General features: G+C 54.8%; 1 protein-coding gene across 1 annotated transcript in view; it reads right to left on the reverse strand.

Moving 5' to 3' along the window:
* LRP4 (LDL receptor related protein 4) overlaps nucleotides 1–15,375 on the reverse strand; it is a 133,401-nt gene that overhangs the window by 48,112 nt on the left and 69,914 nt on the right. Inside the window, exon 3 of the mRNA XM_078859232.1 lies at nucleotides 7,212–7,328. Within this exon, the coding sequence (XP_078715358.1) occupies nucleotides 7,212–7,328 (117 nt within the window). The remainder of the gene's footprint in view (nucleotides 1–7,211; nucleotides 7,329–15,375) is intronic.

The following is a 15,375-nucleotide window of genomic DNA, read 5'->3' on the forward strand; positions in this document are numbered from 1 at the left end:
GAATTCCACAACCCTGGAGCAGGTAAATCTGCAATGGATGTAAAAATTCTGTGATCTGACAACGCTTGCACACTCGAAACATGAATCAACTCCCTGACATAATTTTAAGGAGCGTCTGAATCGTCGGTTCGTGAACCGTTTAAACGTTGCATCGCAAATTCATACTTGGATTTCCATCATGTGTGTTTGACCGTCCTTTGCTTTAGTACTCGAAAACTGATTTCAGTACCAAGATTTGCAATGAGGAACGATACTTGAAGTCTCAATAGGCTGTCACCTGGTTTGAAAATAGATAGAATCAAGATATCACTCGTAAACTGAAGTCTTGGGAGGCCGAGGAGCCACCATACCAAAACTTATCTCATCTTTACGTCAGCGGTAATGAACAGAAGGCAATTTGGGAAAAATAATACCCAAAATGCTTCACTGCAGGATATGGTGAGGTTTTCTACCATTACGTTTTTTTTACATATATAGAATAGCTGACAACCGTGGTACACTCGGCTAAATGAACTCCTCGAGGCATCGATGTTGCAGCCACGGTCAGACAGCAGCCGCACGCTCTGGCCAAATTCAAACCCAAGACCAGGCAGGCAACATGTGAGCCTGAAGGAACGGTCGGGAAAAAAAGAATCGCCACTCCCCCGCCGCCCGCACCCCGAGCGCGTGCGGTTTCAATCACAGGAACCGCTCCGACTCGCACTCACGCCTTGTTGATCCTGACAGATACGAGCAATTACTGGATTACGAGGAGTGATCGGGCATTAGGAGCAGTTTGTAAACTCGGCCCGAATTCCCCGCGCGCGCCTTGCTCACGTCAAGCCCTGCCGCTTCCAATCAGCCGGTGGGGGGGGGGTAGTTGGCGGGGGGGGGGGCAGAGGCCAGAAAAAAAAAACCTTCAGCAGTTACGCCGCCGAGGACGTTCGCGGATTTTGTTGTTGTTGTTGGTGTGCCGCGCGGATTTTGTTGTTGTTGTTGGTGTGCCGCGTGGCCCCCCTCCCACCCCCAGAGAGTTTGCGGGGGTCGAGCCGCTTCGCCGGTCGGCACGACGCTTCGTTCTCGAACGCCGCAACGCGCCGCGCGGGGCCCCTCCTTCCTCACGAACAGAATGTTGCATCCCAAGTCTCCCGGAGCGCGCGGAGTGAAACTTCAGAGGGGTCGTGCCGAGCGACGTGTGGCGGCGGCGCGAACTTGAGAAGAGAGCTACTCGGCAACTTCCCAGCGAGCGCCGCCGCACTTTAAAAACGAGCACGTGGAACCCTTCAGAGTGGCGGCTTTGTGGGCTCGAGGCCGAGCTAATCAGCAGTGTAAACAACTCGCCGTCAGCGCCAAACCCCCGCGCCCGCACTTGGACTCGGCTAAGAGGGAGAGCGGCGCGACCCTACGGTGCCCTTTTCAGCGATCTCTCTTTGTTTTGTTATTTTTAAAGCGTTTTTGTTCAACTTTTTTTTTTTGGGGGGGGGGGGCTGTCCTGCTTTGAAAAATGGAGAGGCGAAGAAGTAGAAGAACAAAATTAATAATCGGTGAGCCTGCCGCTGGAAGGGAGAGCCGTCGAACGGCGCTCGGAGAAGCGACCCCGAGTCGCGACGAGTTGAACGGCACGGCCGAGCGATTTTTTGGCGCTTTCCAAAGCGCTCGGTCATGATTCCCCAAGCTCAGATCGAGACCGTTTACAAATTAGTTCCGGCCGTCCATCTGTAATGGGGGGCCAGGGGGGGACACACACGATTACTTAGAAGTGATTTATCTCGAGGTGATGTGCAGGTCGCTGGAGCAGAAACTTGACCGCTAGCCACAGCAATCATTGAGATGTATACTGGATGTGGTGTGCCAATGACCCGAGTCAGACCCGGCTGAAATGGGCGCCATGGTGGCGAGATGTTAACGACCTCGCCTGGTATGCAGGAGGGCGTGGGTCGCCTGCTGTACATTTGGAGTTTGAATGTTCTCCCCGTGGTCGCGTAGATTTTTATCCGGGTCCTCCGGTTTGTCCTTCCACATTTAGAATCAAAGTGTGTTGACAGGATTTGGCTGCTATAAATTTCCACACGATGATGGTAAGCCATTTCTCTGAGCTATTATTTGTGACCAGGTCGCTTCTGAAAAAGAGCTATACAGCTCAGTGGGCTTTACCTGGTAAAGTAGAAGTAGTTTAGTTTTATTTTTAGAAGTTAGGCCCCAACTACAAGTCTCGTCAATATTATTGTCCAAAATGAACGAATCTCCTGTACAAAGTTGTGCTGCGGTTAGCAACTTAGCCTTGACCAACCTTGCATTTAGTGTTGCAAAGATCGGCAGAAATTTCTATACTTACGCAATTTGTACTTCTTTATACTCGTATATAACTTCATCTTGTTTGCAGTGCTTTACTTATTTTAATTTATTTATACTTAGTCACTTGCTTACCTTTTCTCTATTTTGCACTCCGATCGTTTTTTTGTATCGTTGTTGTAACCTCGCTGACCCCGTGACCCTACCGGACATCTGTGAAAAAGAGCTTCATAGCTCGTCGGATTCCTGCTCCTCCAGTCTAGTTAAAGATTCTGATTTTAAACTAAAAAAAACAGCCAGAAGCAGGAGGTCAAAGGGCTATTTGGCGGATATGCAAATACATTTTACCCGGACAGCTCTTGATCCATCTGCTTCCATACCACCAATCAAATACTTCCGAAGTTGAGCGCGTGTCGGAAAGCGCAACACAATCCATGCACGTGCGCGCGAGTTTACCTAACCTGTTTTCTTAACTGAGCAGTTATTTTTCACCACAGGAGTTGTTTTATAGGCAGGAAGAGCAGGAAAAGCCCAGACATTGGGGGCAGGCGCACACGGACCGACTTGTGTACTTACCTAATGCCACTAACCGTATGAAAATATCTGACAAAGGGCACGTTACACGAGAGATTTCCCCGCCACAATGTCTGTTGCCATTGCGTGGCTGGCGGAAAGAAAAAAAACAGGTCTGAAACTTGTCGCACTGACAGAACGCCGTTCTTGCTAAACGCCAGAGCGTGAGTAAACGATACGAGCAGGGAGGGCACGGCGCTGACGATGGCGCCAACGACGGCCGCTTCCTACGCCTCGGCCCCGACTGCACGGCCTCAGGAACGATCGAGCCACCCCAATGAGCGCCCGCGCCACGATAAATCCCACTTACGTCCGTCGCGAGCGTTTGTTTTTCAGCGTTTATCGTGGCATTGGCCTCTCACCCCCCGACTGTTGGCAGGAGCGCGTCTGACGGAACAGGCTTCGGGGGTGGCGCCAAGGCAGAGGAGGAGAAGGAACACACAAAAAACAACACACGCACACCGATCGCAGACGTGCTCGCTCGTAAAAGCTAACCTCCCCGTGGCATTCGACCCGGCGGTGACAGCTCGCTCGTGAGAATTCTCCCGACGGAAGGAGCCGGTGAAACTGTTCGCTCGGGCTCCGACACTCTCGTGAGAGATGGGGGAGACCTCTGCGGAGCCTCGGGTGATTGTGGACCTAAGGACCACGCGAGACCGGCACGGGATTACGATGCTGGTGGAGGCGTAGCGCGGGTGGGCATGGGCCCCGGTTGCAGCGGGGCACCGCCGCACTCTGCAAGGTGTCCTCCTGGCGAACGGTTCATGGTGGTCGCTGGTTCGGTTACAGATGGGAGCCGCAAAGCTCACCCCCTCACGGAGTTCTACGGTGCCATAATTACATCAAATTTACCCGACTACCGGCCGCTGACTCAGTACAGAGCCTACTATTCATGCGCCGCCCCTGGATTCAACGGTTCAATTATTGAACAGCGGCGGGCGTCTCGTCGCAGTGTCCAAAACCGCGGGGGAAAGGGGATGGTGGCGTGCCACCCGTGCCACCCACAGTGGTCCTATGGCAGCCGCCCATAGTGCGAGGATTGAAACGGGCGGCCTCGTCCCCAGTGTCCTATCGCTGCCCGGCTCTTCACTTCACGCCTCCTCGTGCCGAACACTCGCTTCGCTTTCGCTGTGAGCTCAGCCGAGGGTGGAAGTTGCGTCCCTCCGGGAGTCATTAGAATTACGGCCAGTTGCTCGAATATTTCTCTATTTTTTTCTTTCCAGGCGCAGGCATTAAGAGAACATGGGATCACTCCAGCGTTCAAGGTCAAAGGGCGATTTCCGGTGATATTTGGCAGAGGAGGAAAAAACCCATAACCGAATGTATCCTTTGCCCGCCAAAGAAATTGGCGGAAACCGCCTCTCCGCCCGCGCATGAATCAGGCTCCCAGTGCAGGTGACAATCACCACGCACGCACCCAGCTCCGCACGCGCGAGCTCTCCACCCCGGCTCCCCATGGCCGCGATTGCATTCATCATCTCCCGCCCGCCCCCCTCGCCCCCCATCGCCCACCCCTCGCATTTGTCACGGCCAACGGCGTCAATGCATTCCTTCTGCTGCCGCGGATGCAGCGAGCGCCGCTAACGCCCGGCATTAGGCACGGCAGCGGCGTTCTCCCCCCTCGCCCCCACCACCGCTACCGTGGCGGGGTCGCTCGTGGCGCGGTGATGGAGCGCTCGCGGGTCAAGGGGTCACCTTTTTGGTGCCAATGGGATCTGGGACCCGTCGGATGACGTCCACTCCCACAGCCAAATTCACTTTGAGCGCCTTTGTTTTGCTTTCCCTCTCGATCGCTCAACTCGCGAGCGCCCGGTAACGCACCGGCCGTGCGGGCAGCCGGCCGACGGAAATCCGCGCCGACTTCCCGTGAATGAAACTTAATTCGCTCGTCGTTTATAACGTGGCCAAAATCCCGCACGAATTGGCGGCGAGAGCAGACGCGCTTTAGAGGAGTTTTGGTCCGGTAGGGGATCTCGGCTTTGGTGTCGATTGCTCGTTTTCTGGCTTTGTCCGACGGTGGTGATAGCGAAGCTGAGAAAAAGGGGGGCCTTGATCTCCAAGTCAGCTTTGCTTGGTAAACAAATGGTGCTGGTCATTATTGTTATTGCTCTGGAAAGCCAACCGGCCGATGTATTAATAATTTACATGTCTATTGTGTGGGAGCCAGAACAACAGTTCTGCATATGCTCCACAGCTAATGAGTTTGATGATGAAGGCATGGGGAGGCCTTCTTGCAGCAGTGGATAGCACCTTTCTAACGTTGATCATTGTTGCGATTACTATTGCCGCCCCTGCGTAGCTGTTCGTGGTTGCGCTGGACAGCTCTCCGATGCGTTCTTGGGTTGTGATCGCGTGTCGTGGCGCACAACGGTTCTCTCCACGTGCCGGGATGCGTCATCAGGCATCGAACCGTCGGACGTCGTGCTGAATGCCACACGCGGTATGATCCCAGCGAAAATAAACATCGTTACTCCTGCTATTGTATATTTGTTGGCAAACGGTTTGCCCGCGTGAACATTCAGAGCTGTTCGCAGGAGCGAGACGACGCAATGTGGACACGAAGCTGCGGGGCAGCGCAGGGTAGGGGCAGCTGCTACGCAGGGTAGGGGCAGTAGCTGCAGCTGCCCCTACCCTGGGGAGCCTGGTGGCTGCCCAGGTCAGCGATATCCCTCAGTCAATTTTCTCACCGCGCACGACTCCCCAAGCCGCAATGTAACCGCATTGCATTTTAAATGAGGGCCCTAACATAATTTCGCTACTCCGAGTCTGATTTAATGTGCAAGTGCAATTTAATTCGCGGGGAATTTATATTTTTTCACACAATTCGATGAATTATGGATGGTTCTGACCAACAAAGAGCACTGGGAGAATGGTGAAAATTAAACAAACAGAATGAAAAGCTAAAATAACAAATCAATTTGAGTTCGTGGGGTTTATTTAAGGCTTCAATCATAAAAAATATATACATATACGCACGCGACTGCAACGCATTAGACCTTTTGCTATTTAATGATTAATGTTGTCAAATCAGATTTTAATCCGCCGAGATGCCGGTAAAAATATTGCGCGTTACGACATCGTCCGTTGCGTTAATCCGTGGATATTGCTGCGCATGATTTTCATCGCACGCGTTACGTAAGCCTGGGCAAGCACCCACTCGCCACCCTCCCCCTCCGCTCGCCAAACATCAACGACGCGACGTTTCCCGCCATCGCGCGTTGCTGCCACTGCACGACCGCGCTCTGCTCCGGCAACTCGGCGCCTCCTTGCCGACATCACCCCACCCCTCCTACCCGAGCGGCAACGATCGCTCCGTGGGGAGGGTCGCTTCTTCTCCTCTGCTGCTCCCATCCCCGCGTTGTCGACCGGACGCACGGCCTGGCGGCAGGGCGCTCGTCGCCGCTTGTTGTTGCGGAGGTTCGCGGTTCGAAATGGGCGGCCGCCCCCCGGATTAGTAACGCGAGTGTAAGAGTCGTGACAATACTGCTACGCGCCGTCCGCTTCGCTCGAGAGGGGACGGGCAAAAGATCCCCTGACACCGCTCGCAAGGGTAGGCCCATTGTGTGCCAGCGTCCGGTGTCCAAATTTGCCAAATCGGAAGAGTACCTGCGAATTACTCAACTGTATATACAACAACAACAACCGCCATTCGCCCTTCTCCCCCACGCCAGGCACGGATATTAGTTCCACGCCCCACCAACCCGCCAACCCCCTAGGAAGCGATATTCAGGAACATTGCTTCCGCTTGGGAATATTTCCACCCCCCATACTACCCCACCACCAACCAAGCCCCTTGTTTAGTGTCACAGAGTCTATATCCATGCAGTTTTATGTCCACGTGACCGTTTTACAAACTTAATTGGGGAAACGCTTCCTCCGTTTGATTTGAGAAAAGTTTTCTTTTCATTCCGCCCATGTGGGTCCTAGCTTTGTCCAAACCAATGTGGCTTTCATACCTTTTCCTTAGCAATAACCAACCCCCGACCCTGACAAATGGTAAATATTCACTGGTGGGAACAGGCACCAGTCCCCGCAGGGGGTTACAATATTCTCGCGCAGCGGCTTCACACTTGAGATTTGCTTTTTAATGAACCACGATGCTTTGTGAGCCTCGTCCCTTTAAAACTGGGATTATCTGCACCGGTCCTGGGCCTCCCCTAGGTCGACTCGGCTTCAAATGAGTACCTGGTGCAGTGTGTAAATATCGCCACCGGGGAGACAAAGGCGGTCGGACGCGGTGCTGGCGACCCACCGCCTCGTGTGCCGTGCCGGCCTTCGCAGGTGCTCGCTAACAGCACTTGCCCCAAAAGTCTGTTTAAGGCTATACGGGGGATCTTTGTCTTTGTGTGGGGAGTGCGGTTCCGTACGGCAATCCTGCTCGTCCGAGTCGTCGCCGCAGTCGTTGTCGCCGTCGCACACCCATGAGCGCCGCACGCACTTCCCGTTGTGGCACTGGAACTCCAGGTGGGAGCAGGTGGGCAGCACTGGGCACACAGAGAGGGGACAAGCAGGAGAGACAGTGAGGGAGAGTAACGGGGAGCGAACACACAGGGTGGTGTGCATGCAAAGGGAGAGGAGCGAGAGGGAACACGCAGTTGAACGTGAGCACAACCTCCCTCTCCATGCTTGTGTTCCCACATCTTCCCTCTAACCATCCCCACATTCCCCACCCAACTACTCAACCAGCCACCCAACCACCCAGCCACCCAACCACCCAGCCTCCCACCCACCCAGCCACCCAACCACCCAGCCACCCAGCCACCCACCCAACCACCCAGCCACCCAGCCACCCAACCACCCAGCCACCCAACCACCCAGCCACCCACCCACCCAACCACCCAGCCACCCAGTCACCCAGCCACCCAGCCACCCAACCACCCAGCCACCCACCCACCCAACCACCCAGCCACCCAACCACCCAGCCACCCAACCACCCAGCCACCCACCCACCCAACCACCCAGCCACCCAACCACCCAGCCACCCAACCACCCAGCCACCCAGCCACCCAGCCACCCACCCAGCCACCCAGCCACCCAGCCACCCAACCACCCAGCCACCCAGCCACCCAGCCACCCAACCACCCAACCACCCAGCCACCCAGCCACCCAACCACCCAGCCACCCAACCACCCAGCCACCCACCCACCCACCCAACCACCCAGCCACCCACCCAACTGCTCAGTCAGCCACCCAACCTCCGACCCTCCCGCGCTCCACACACAACGATGCTGCACAAGCACACGGGGACCTTTTTAACTTCTGGCTTTACAAACGCGGCAATTCAAAGTTGCTTTGAGCAACTGCCAACGAGGCTGTTTCTCGTTTTGCTGAAGGTCAAAAGGAAAAAGATGTGGGACGGAATAAAAGGAAAATCACGTCGGGAGTGGGACGACGGCGAAACGGCTGTCGCAGTGCCGGCTACAAGATGCGGCGACGGCTTTCTTGCGACTCAACTCGATGTGACTCGACACGCGTGTGTCTGGATTAAGCCGGGGCGCTGCCCGTTAGCCGTGGAACTTAACGCGCGGGGTCAGAGCCGCCGGATGAAGAAATTTAATTTGAAATTCCTGCAGCGACCGCCGCGCTATCAGCGCCGGGCCGAGCTCTCCGCTCTCTCTCTCGCCACCCTCACCACCCCTCCCTCGGTGGGATTCATTCCTCACTCGCTGCTAGACTGGAGTTGGGTGGCACGCGGCGACCACGTGACGACCGGCAGCTGCGGACAGACGCGAGGGGTATACTCGATGTGGTGGGCCAGACCGAACGCGTTCATTAAAATAAATGTTTTAAAGTCTCCCGGTAATAACGGGCACCCGGCCCTCACGTGCAAAACGAGATTAAACGTAAGAATAACAAACGAGCTCCCGCTCGGTTAAATAAATAGCACTTATATAATTTGATAACTAAACCGCGCTCACAAAAGACAAATTGTTTCTCATTACGGCTAACATACTTAAACCCTTCCCTGGCACGACGCCGACCAATCATGCTGCACAGTGACGTTGGCTTCGCGACTCCAAGCAATTAGGCTCGAGGGGGGGAACCTTTTGAGATTATTCGATTTGTTACACGGACGGGCGATAAGTCCGGCTCAGCCGGTCGTTGACACCATCTGTGGTGGTGGTGGTGGTGCTGTGTGAGAGCGGCAGCAGCAGCAGCAGTCGTAAAAACAAAGACAGAAAAATGGACTTTGGAGAGAACGAGCGGAGCAGGCTCCTGGAGGAAGACGTCGCGCGAGGAACGGAAGAGGTCGTGAATGAAACACGCGGGAATGAAACACGCGGGAATGAAACACGCGGGAATGAAACACGCGGGAATGAAACACGCGGGAATGAAACACGCGGGAATGAAACACGCGGGAATGAAACACGCGGGAATGAAACACGCGGGAATGAAACACGCGGGAATGAAACACGCGGGAATGGACAGACTCGTACTGAGACCAGAAAAAAAGTGAGGTGCACGTGCAAGCAAGCTCGATATTTTAGTCTAACAAACGGGGGGCATAAATACGCGCAAGATCTAAACAACAACAACAGCGCAAACAAACCGTGAGATGAAGAGTGTGCTGGAATAAAGTCTGTTTTTGTACGCGTGTGTGGCTGATGATGTTGATGATGATAGAGATGAGGGCCTTCTTCCAGCCGCGGGTGGATCGCTACCGACGATGACAACGAGGGACAGACGAAGCGCCAACGAGAGATGGCGTGAGGAGGTGGGAGTGGAGGGAGGGGGAGGGAGGGCCTTCATCCAGCAGTGGATCGACCACGGCTGACGACGACGTTTGACGGTGGCTGGGCAGGGCGTGAAGGGGCCGCGTTTGTGAAGGAATCGGTGATGGGGGGTGGGGGAGGGTGGGGGGTTGGGGGGTTGAGGGAGGGTGGTGGGGGTTGGGGGGGTGGGGGGGTTGGGGGGTTGAGGGAGGGTGGGGGGGGTTGGACGGAGGGGGTGGGGATTGAGGGGGGGGGGGATTGAGGGAGGGTGGGGGATTGAGGGAGGGTGGGGGGATTGGGGGGGTGGGAGGGTGGGGGGTTTGGGGTATTGTGGTGGTGGGGGTGTTGGGGGGGTGGGGGTTTGTTTGGGTGGGGCGTTGAGGAGGTGGGGGATTGGGGGGGTGGGAGTGTGGGGGGGTTGGGGGGTTGAGGGAGGGTGGTGGGGGTTGGGGGGGTGGGACAGTGGGGGGGTTGGGGGGTTGAGGGAGGGTGGGGGGGTTGAGGGAGGGTGGGGGGGTTGGGAGGTTGAGGGAGAGTGGGGGGTTGGACGGAGGGGGGGGGGATTGAGGGAGGGTGGGGGGGGTTGGGAGGGTGGGGGGTTTGGGGTATTGTGGTGGTGGGGGTGTTGGGGGGGTGGGGGTTTGTTTGGGTGGGGCGTTGAGGAGGTGGGGGGTTGGGGGGGTGGGAGTGCGGGGGAGGTGGGGGGGTGAGGGCTTGGTGGGGGGGGGGCTCAGGGTTGCCGAGGGAATCGAGTTTCAGCGGCCCCGGGCCCCCCGCGGTGTGACGATGTTCGCTGTTCGCGCGCCACGCAGCAGCAGGCCACAGCGACGCCGCGACTTCTGCCACATCTGCGCCTCCTCGAGAGACTTGAGGAAATTGTTACCTCTCTTCCTCTCCCCCCCAACAAAGTAAGATTCCATTTCACACGGAGAGACAGCTGCTTGTGCAAGTGCAACGGGGTTTCCTTTACGTCTGCAGAATGTGTTCGTTTTTTTATTATAATAAATAAATAAACATTTATTATCATAAATTAAAAAAAATCATAACGTTTATTTACCCAAGAAAGCCTCTGTTTAATTTTGTCACGAGAATTCGGCAGTGGTGTGAAGCAAGCGATTGCAGGGCTGCACCTTTAACCGCAAAATCGGTGCCACAGAAACACAGTGACACGCTCAGGACCGCAGAAATGTAAACTAAAACTTTTGTTCAACTAAACTTTTTATTTTACCAGGTAAGTCCCACTGAAGCTATACAGCTCTTTTTCAGAAGCAACCTGGCCACAAATGATAGCTCAACAAAGTGGCTAATCACGTGAAAATGTCTTGCAGCCTAATACTAGACATATACAACAGACGTCAGCGTCTGGTGTATATTTGTAGTTAACATATCACCACCACGGCACCCAATGTGGTTCATGAACCCACTTGAATCTGGCCACCTCGCAGCCTAGCGGATTTTTTAAAAATCCACCATCCTGTCCCTGTTGTTCCAAAAATACACAAATAAGTAGGAAGACACCACAATTAATGTATCCACGAAAGCCTCACCGGCACTGGGATATTTGTCTGAATCCACGAATGCCAGCCTGGCTTCACGTGGCTTGGAAACCGAATAACACCGGAGGAAACCCAAAGCGCTTACAAAACGGGGAATATCCACAGCTCCGCAAGGATGGTTTCAATAATCCATATTTGTACGACCACGGCTACAACGGCAAACATAAAAAAACAAATGCAATTCTCATCAGGCCCCATGGTGTAAAGTTCAGTCTCCAACTCTTATTATCCACGCTGTCTCTCTCAGACCTCGACTTTGATCTGCAATCATGAAAGGTCAAGACGTCGCCTATATATTGTTTTTCCTTTTACGGCCACACTCAACGTTATTGACGAAAGCGTTGGGTGTCCTGTTACGACAATTTGCAACTCCCATGCTGCCTCTCTCCCGTGCCGATGCTAACCAGGCTGAACACAACTTACTGCTTAGCTTTCGGGCCGCGTCAAAAACTAAGAGCCGTGGCGATTCGGTCGGGGGGGGGGGGGTAAAAATTCTCGTCGCGTGCCACGAGGCAGTGGGCGCGCTCTCTCCCTCTCCTTCAAACAAATTAGCGAATCAGGGCGGACTTAAAAACAAGGGGCCAGACAGCAGCACAATGCCACACGCACGCAGGCACGCACGGCGGCCACACACCTGCACGGGAGGGGGGGGGGGCGGCGGGGGGGCTCACGTCTCAAACACGCCGCACACCTGCGCACCTGTGCGATAACAGGCCTCCTCTGCAGGGTCCTGACATACTTGCAGCTGGGACAAAGAGGGGGTGGAGGGGGGCGGTGTGGGTAACGCATTCCTCTCTGCAAGCTGTAACGCCAGAGTCAAGGACAGGTGATGGATCCGTGCGAGGCTCTCGGTCTCTCGACGCACGGGCGCTGTTCGTAAATACGTTGGGGGGGGGGGGGAGGGGGCCTTGGTTGTGGCCGTGGCGACTGTTTAGCCGCCACTTTCGGCTGTCGAGAATGCGGAGCAATTCATTATGGACGCGCTGCTGTAAAACAACAAATAAAAAGGCTCGCCTGGAGATTCCTCCGCTCTCACTTTTGTAGCTTCTGTGCAAATGCCGTGCGTCCCGTGAGCCCATGATGGTTTATATATCAACACACTATATATACATTATATATATTTATATTATTTTACATACCGTTGTCAAACAAAATTATGCCAAACGCAAAAAAAAACACAACACATCGCGTACGCACACGCACACGCACGTGCACACAATTACAAAGATCGCCGCCCACCCCGCGTATAGCCTTTACAGACTGTTGGGGCAAGTGCTGTTCGCAAGCACCTGCTGAAAGCCGGCACGGCGCACGAGGGGGTTGATACATCCAGCACCATGCCCTTGCCTCCCCCCCCACCACCATTGCTGATGTTTACACACCGCACCAGGTCACAAGAATGCACAGTTCCAGGTACACGAACCTCCTTGCTGCCCTGCCATCTCTCAGCCATCCTCGCATCGGAAGCGTGACCACCCCGGCTACCGCATTCCGAGGCAGCCTCACCACACCCGAGCACTGACCAGGAGGCTCAAGGTGAGTTGGTTGCCTGCGGAGTGGGGCAAGAAGTGGGGCACGGCATTCGGCCCGGTGCCACCCCTCCCTGCCCCTTAACCCTGCAGCTTGGAGGGCAGCATCAGCGCACGTGACAAACGGAGGAGACGGAGGTGGGGTGGCCAACTTGACGCGTGTTTCGATCGCGGCTTTTATTTCGCCGGGAAGCACAGAAATAATAATACTCAAATAAATAACTACATTTTGCAAACACTCCTGCATTTTATTACCACGATGGTTATTACCGAGTCTGCTGGATTCGTGCCCTTATTAGCGAACGGCGCATTCCAAAATGGGGAAATATTCAGCACAGGCGGGACCAGGTTCATGGCTCCAATTAAACCGACAACAACAACAAAAACCGCCAGCGGCACAAATAAAACATAATATATTAGTCTGAACGGGGGGCGCAGTCGCGGTTTCGTCAAACGCAAACCTGGCGGAGTAAGTTTTGTTTTTTTAGTGCCGTTGCACAACGCATTTTTATTCCTTCAGCTTCTTCTGGTCTCTGTGCCACCACCACCACACCCTCCCAATGTCATCCCCCTCCTCCTGTTTAAGAGTTATTTTTCAAGTTGACGATCTCATTTTTAAAGTTGAAAACCAAAACCGAACGCACGCAAAGCATTGTCGTCGACGTGACCTTTCGCATCAAAGGGAGTGTCCCTCCCCACCCCCTCGCCCCTCCGCACCGCAAGGGTCCAATGACACGAGGCGTTGTACTGCTTTGACGTCCGTTCTCTTCCAGTGTTTTCCCTTCTTCTCGCGCTGTGACCGATTTGTTCGCTGAACGAGATTGCACAAACAGCAAACGGCGAGCGAGCGAGCGACCACGGGGCGAGCGAGCGGGCGAGTATTCTCTCTGTGCCCCGGAGATGCGGATTTGCCCAACGTTGATGCTGTTCGCACCGTACGTTGAATTTATTTCGCTCCGTACGTGGCCAACCGCGCTAATCTGAGGTGCGGGGGGAAGGAAACCAAAACTAACATGCGCACAAAAGGAAATTTCAAAGTAATGAGCTTTCAATATAGATTTACGAGTGCATGAATCTAGATTGAAAACTAATTTCTTGAAAACTGCCGACAACCAAACGGCTCCGCTGCCAACGCGACAGCGCCGATGCTACGACCACCGTCGTTGCGCGAGCAAGTGTTGGTGCCCAAGGTGACACTTGCAACCAACGTGGCCGGTAACACCACGACCACCAACCACCGCCTCCACCGCCTTCAACAACATCAAAAGCTGCCGTTCGCCACGAAGTTGCAGTGACGTCACCATGGCGCTAGTGCCAACAACGTTACAACCAATACTAGCATTACGTAATGCAGCCGTACTGCTGCTGCTGATAGTGCTGCCAACACCAAACCAACCACCACCACGATCCAATAGGAACAACAACCGGTCCCGTCACTTCAATAATCCCACCACCACCGCCACCACACAGCCTTTTCACGTGGACTCAAAAAACTGGAGGACCCGGAGAAAAATGCACGTGACCACGGGGAAAACTCCAAATATGCAGAAGACGTCAGGGTCGGGATCGAACCCATGACCTCCTGCATACAAGATGCGGTGCTCTTATTAAACTAAACTAACAAAACAGTTTTTTTCTATTTTACCAAGTAAGGCCCACTGAGCTATATAGCTCTTTTTCAGAAGCCACAAATGATAGCTCAACCAAGTGGCTTATCACGTGGATATTTATAGCAGCCAAATACTCTAAAACATGATTTCAACACTCCATCCCTGTGGCTGACGTCCCGTTGGGCGACGTTCCATCCTTTTGGCTGCCTGTCCATCGTGAGACTTCACCGCGTGCCCGATGCCTCCGAGCCGAGCGTCCTGCCCGTGCCCACTCGGCTCTCCGAGCAACTCGATACGGACGTCTCGCTGACATGCACACATTAATTGTGGTGTCTTCCCATTTATTTATGTATTTTTTGGAACAACAGGGACATGATTGCGGATTTTTTTAAGTGGGTAAGCGCTGTTAGCGAGCAACCCATCAAGGCGGACAGAACTACCCAGGTGGCGCTGGGGTCATCTGACTCTGCGGGGGTGACCTCCACCATCGGGCAGCTGTGAAAACCTGCTTCTTCCCCCCACCCAGCCCTCCGCCCCTCCACCCCCCACCCGCCCCTTGCACCCCCCCCCCGCGCCCCCAACAGAGAAATCCATAAATCTACACGAGGTTGGAGGAGGCTTTGTGTTTTTGCCGCGGCGTTTGTTTTGGCAGCGGCCGGGCGGCCTCGCGCCCGGCAGGGGCGGACGCGCGGAGTGAGCACGGAGAAGCCACTCGGAGAGGAAAACAACAACAACAGGTGCAGTGGAGGAGGCAGAGAGGGCCCATAACCTCCACGCTGCGTGCCACCACCGCCACCACGACGCGGGCACTCGCCAACCCCACCACCACCACCACGGTCACCCACCACCACCACCACACAGAAACTCACCAACCCCACCAACACCACTACCACCACGTCACCCCGTTGTCCACCACCACACGGTCACTCGCCAACCCCACCACCACCACACGGTCACCCACCACCACCACACAGACACTCACCAACCCCACCACCACCACACGGTCACCCACCACCACCACATAGACACTCACCAACCCCACCACCACCACCACGGTCACCCACCACCACCACACAGACACTCACCAACCCCACCACCACCACCACGGTCACCCACCACCACC

The sequence above is a fragment of the Lampetra fluviatilis genome, chromosome 8 (assembly GCF_964198595.1).
Source record: "Lampetra fluviatilis chromosome 8, kcLamFluv1.1, whole genome shotgun sequence".
NCBI classification, from domain to species: Eukaryota; Metazoa; Chordata; class Hyperoartia; order Petromyzontiformes; family Petromyzontidae; genus Lampetra; species Lampetra fluviatilis.